General features: G+C 48.2%; 1 protein-coding gene across 1 annotated transcript; it reads right to left on the bottom strand.

The window, feature by feature from the left end:
* Window positions 1-987: 987 nt before the first annotated feature.
* S100A12 (S100 calcium binding protein A12) lies at window positions 988-2667 on the bottom strand. The gene is made up of 3 exons (XM_060142338.1): window positions 2438-2667; window positions 1714-1871; window positions 988-1246 (listed from the first exon to the last, which is right to left on the bottom strand). Exons 1-3 carry the CDS (start codon window positions 2547-2549, stop codon window positions 1106-1108), a joined length of 411 nt encoding a protein of 136 aa, XP_059998321.1. The 5' UTR covers window positions 2550-2667; the 3' UTR covers window positions 988-1105.
* Window positions 2668-4036: the final 1369 nt, after the last annotated feature.

Raw genomic sequence — 4036 nt, 5'->3', positions numbered from 1 at the left:
GAGCACAGAAGGAGAGCAGCTTAGTGCTAAGGGAACATTTCACAAAGAACCTGGACTAGACCAGCATGGGGAGGGAGTCTGGCCCAAGAAGTCTTCCCTCCCCTTATCCTGTGCTGGACAGAGCTCATGCTCTCCCCCTCCTCCTGTCACTCTTCTTCTCACACCCTTTCAAAGTTCAGCCCCAAGTTTCATGGCCCATACAGGAAACTTCTGTCACTCTTCTTCACACACCCTTTCAAAGTTCAGCCCCAAGTTTCATGGCCCATACAGGAAACATAAGTGAAATCAATCATCTCACTCTCTTGCTCAAAACCCCCTGTGGCTCCTTAGCACACTAGGCACAAAGTCCAAGGCCCTCCCCTTACAGCAGGCTGTAAGCCCCTGCTCCCTGCTCCCTGTTTCCTGAAGGCTCTGGTCTCCCACCAGCCCCACCTCAGATCTGCATCCGCCACTGTGCTGGTCTTTGAGCAGGTTAGACACATGCCCGTCTCAGGTCCTCAGCCTCTCTCTGCAGGAACTCTTGACCCACAGACAACCGCAAGCTGCTCTCCTTCCTTTCTTTTAGATTTCTGCTCAAACACATCCCTCAATTATCATATTTACAGTATCCCTGTCCTTCCCTCTGCCCCTTATTTCCTTGCTTTAGCTTTCTTCATATCACATATCATTACCTACCAGTGTATCATATGATATATCTCTATGCTAATACCTAGTGGTTTGTCTGTTGGTTCATTTTCTATCCCCTCCCCAGTAGAACGCAAGACCCAAGAGGACAGGGACTTCACGTCTTTGGTCTCTGGCTATTATAGATGTTCAGTAAATATTTGTTAAATAAATGAATAAATGAACAAATAGGGGACATTTAATAAATTATTGGTGAACAAATGAACAGAGCAGGGGTTCTCAGAGGTCTAAATGGGGACTGTCAGAACAGCAGGGGTGAGGAAGGATCAAGTTTTGTGAAAGAAAAAAAGTACACAGACACTGTTATGAACTGTTCAAGGGTACTTTTATTAACTCTCGCTTCCTTCAGGCAAGGCAAACTTCGGTGAGGAGAAGGGAAAGTCTTCTTGGGGACATTGCTGGGAAGGGCCCATCAGAGCTTCTACTCTTTGTGGATATCAGCATGGGCAGTCTTCAGCACCCTGGACACCAGGACTACGAATTCCTCAAAGGTGACCTGTCCATCTTTATCAGCATCCAGCTCTTGGAATACTTTGTCAATGGAAGGTCGGTCTTTGGTGTTCTTGGAGAAGGGGAAGCAGGGACAGTGAGCTCCCCTTTATCCAGGCCTCAAATCCCTCAGAACTCAGCTTAGGGAGGCCCGGGAACACCAACTGATTAGCCAAAACTATGTGGGAGAATCCAATGTGAGAAAACAGAAGACAGAGAGAAGCAGCTGTCTTGGGCCATCCTAGAATCAAGTCTTAACCTGGAAGATGCTGTGTAGCTCAGCAATCCAATCCCGCCCTGCCCTGCCTCTCTCCACTCTACAGAGACAGGAAGGAGCAGAGCCTAAGGTGATGGTGGGAGTTATTCAGAGAGGGAGGCAAAGCCCCTGTCCCACAGCTGGTGGGGGGGCTGGGGGGAGACATCCTTGGAAGCTCAAACTGGGAAGAACCCACCCCTTGTCCCACCATCATCCTTCAGGCCTTGCCACTGCCCTCAGTGCAGGGGGTCAGGCAACTTTTCCAAGAGAGGAGCATCACGTACCTTGAGGGCATTTGGAAGTTCCTTTGTGATCAGCTTCTTCAGCTCACTCTTGTTGAGGGTGTCATAATTCTCCAGCCGAATGGAGTACTGGTGGAAGATGTTGATGATTCCCTCCAGGTGGTCTTCCAGCTTCGTCATCTCCCTAACTTCGCATTCACCTTCAAAGAGACAAGGGAGGTCTTGTCAAGGGGCAGTTCCTCCCCCACCCCACAGTACTTCCACTCTCTCCTCTCTTTCCGTATCAAAGGTTTAGGCAAGGGATGACTACCCCTGGGTCTGCTCTGCGTTCTCTCTGCTCTGTGTTTGATCCACGGTGAATGTTCTCATTTGCAGATAGGATGGGGAGAGAAGGACATAGAATACCGCCTAAAGTCTAAAAGAATCAGCCTTAACTGTCGCGGTGTTCCATGTCCCCCCGTCTCCTGGGGACTATAGTCCAGAGGGTGTTAATCACTCAAGCTCACCTGGGAAGGGTGCTGTGGTTGGCCAGGCTGTTCCCTTTCCCCCAGGTGTTGGTACTTAAGGGCCCTTACAGATGCCAGCCACCCCACACACCTTGGCCATCCCCAAGTCCTGAGACTGGGTCTTCCTAGCACAGCAAGAGCTGGCATCCTTGGGCCCAAAATGCAGTCAGCCCAGAGCGGCTCCAGCAGGCAGGGGGTTGTAGCTTCCAACAGCCTGCCAAGTGGCCCCCTGAAGGCCCAGCCAAGGAAAGGACACTTACCCCTCAATGCACAGAAGTGTGGAGGCAGCAGCACTGGTGAGGAGCCCTGAGCCAGGGAGGTTTTTATAAGGCAGGTGTCACCTTTGACCTCGAGTGAAGAAACTTCTCTCATTCACCATGGGGCATGTTTCTCTGTTGCTCAAGAGAAGCTTCAAACATGCGGCACTGACTGCAAAATGGGCAGCTCAGATTGCAAGAGAACAAGTTTCACTGCAGGCATGGCTCCTACCCGGAAAGGGAAGGGCTGGGGAGAGGCATTTGCTGAGTGTCTATGCAACAAAAGTGATAGTGATAATAAAAACAACCAAAGTAGACATGTAATCTGGGAAAGGAAAAAGCACATTGGTTTAAAACTAAAGAAATCTGAATATAAAGTATGGAACTTAGTTGATAATAACGTGTCAAGAGCAGCTGATTAATTGTAACAAATGTACCACACTATGTAAGATGTTAATAATAGGGGAGACTGTGTGCAGGAATACTGGAACTCTCTATATTATTTTCTCAATTTTTCCATAAATCTAAAAATGTTCTGAACTAAAGTCTAAGTGTTTGTTTGTTGGCCACGCAGTGCAGCTTCCAGGATCTTAGTTTCCTGACCAGGGACTGAACCCAGTCCACAGCAGTGAAAGCACCTAGTCCTAACCACTGGACCACCAGGGAATTCCCTAAGTGTTTTTAAAAGTGACCATGTATTGGGCACTCACATCATGCCAGACACTGCCTTACACAAACCCTCACCTAATTCTCCAAACAGCCTTCACTCCAACAGCGCTAACGGTTTCCCCATTTTGCAGATGAAGAAAATGAGTTAAGGTTAAGGAACTTTTCTAAGTGCCAAATCCAAAATTGTCTACTTTCAAAACCTTTGCCATTTTGTAATTTCTCCCTAAAATGAGAATAATTTTTTGTTATCAAAAATAATACATGCTTGGGGCTTCCCTGGTGGCACAGTGGTTAAGAATCCACCTGCCAATGCAGGGGACACGAGTTCGAGCCCTGGTCCGGGAAGATCCCACATGCCGTGGAGCAACAAAGCCCGTGGGCCACAACAACTGAGCCTGCACTCTAGAGCCCACAAGCCACAACTGTTGAGCCCACGTGCCACAACTACTGAAGCCCGTGTGCCTAGGGCCCATGCTCCGCAACAAGAGAAGCCACCACAATGAGAAGAAGCCCGCGCATCACAACGAAGAGTAGCCCCCGCTGGCCGCAACTAGAGAAAGCCCGCGAGCAGCAAAGAAGACCCAATACAGCCATAAATAAAATAAATAAATAAATTTATTTTTAAAATAATAGTAATACTACATGCTCATACTTTTTGTAGAAAACCTAATTTTTGGTAAATGACACAATCTTATATCAGACCCTGACCTTTTTCTTCCAGTTTGTGTCCTAATGCCATCAATTCTTGATTAGCCTTTTTAAAAATTCTTTCTTCCACGCTCCCCCACACCCTCCAACTCACTGTGTGAGACTCGGGGACAGAGCAGCACAAATTCCGTGGCTGCTCTCCCGGAGTTTGCAATCTAATGGGTTCAGACACCTTCCTGAATCGTAGGAAGAGTTCACCACACGTAATGGGGGTGGGGGGTTGGG

The sequence above is a fragment of the Lagenorhynchus albirostris genome, chromosome 2, assembly GCF_949774975.1.
Source record: "Lagenorhynchus albirostris chromosome 2, mLagAlb1.1, whole genome shotgun sequence".
Taxonomy (NCBI): domain Eukaryota; kingdom Metazoa; phylum Chordata; class Mammalia; order Artiodactyla; family Delphinidae; genus Lagenorhynchus; species Lagenorhynchus albirostris.
This window is presented reverse-complemented; position numbering and strand designations above follow the sequence as displayed.

What these genes read in the sequence shown, in the direction of transcription:
- S100A12 (XM_060142338.1), bottom strand. Translation starts at nt 2,549, where the DNA reads ATGAGAGAAGTTTCTTCACTCGAGGTCAAAGGTGACACCTGCCTTATA. An exon ending in ACACTTCTGTGCATTGAGGG is followed by an intron (nt 1,872 to 2,437) that starts GTAAGTGTCCTT and finishes GTCTCTTTGAAG; the next exon opens with GTGAATGCGAAGTTAGGGAG. An exon ending in AACTTCCAAATGCCCTCAAG is followed by an intron (nt 1,247 to 1,713) that starts GTACGTGATGCT and finishes CCCTTCTCCAAG; the next exon opens with AACACCAAAGACCGACCTTC.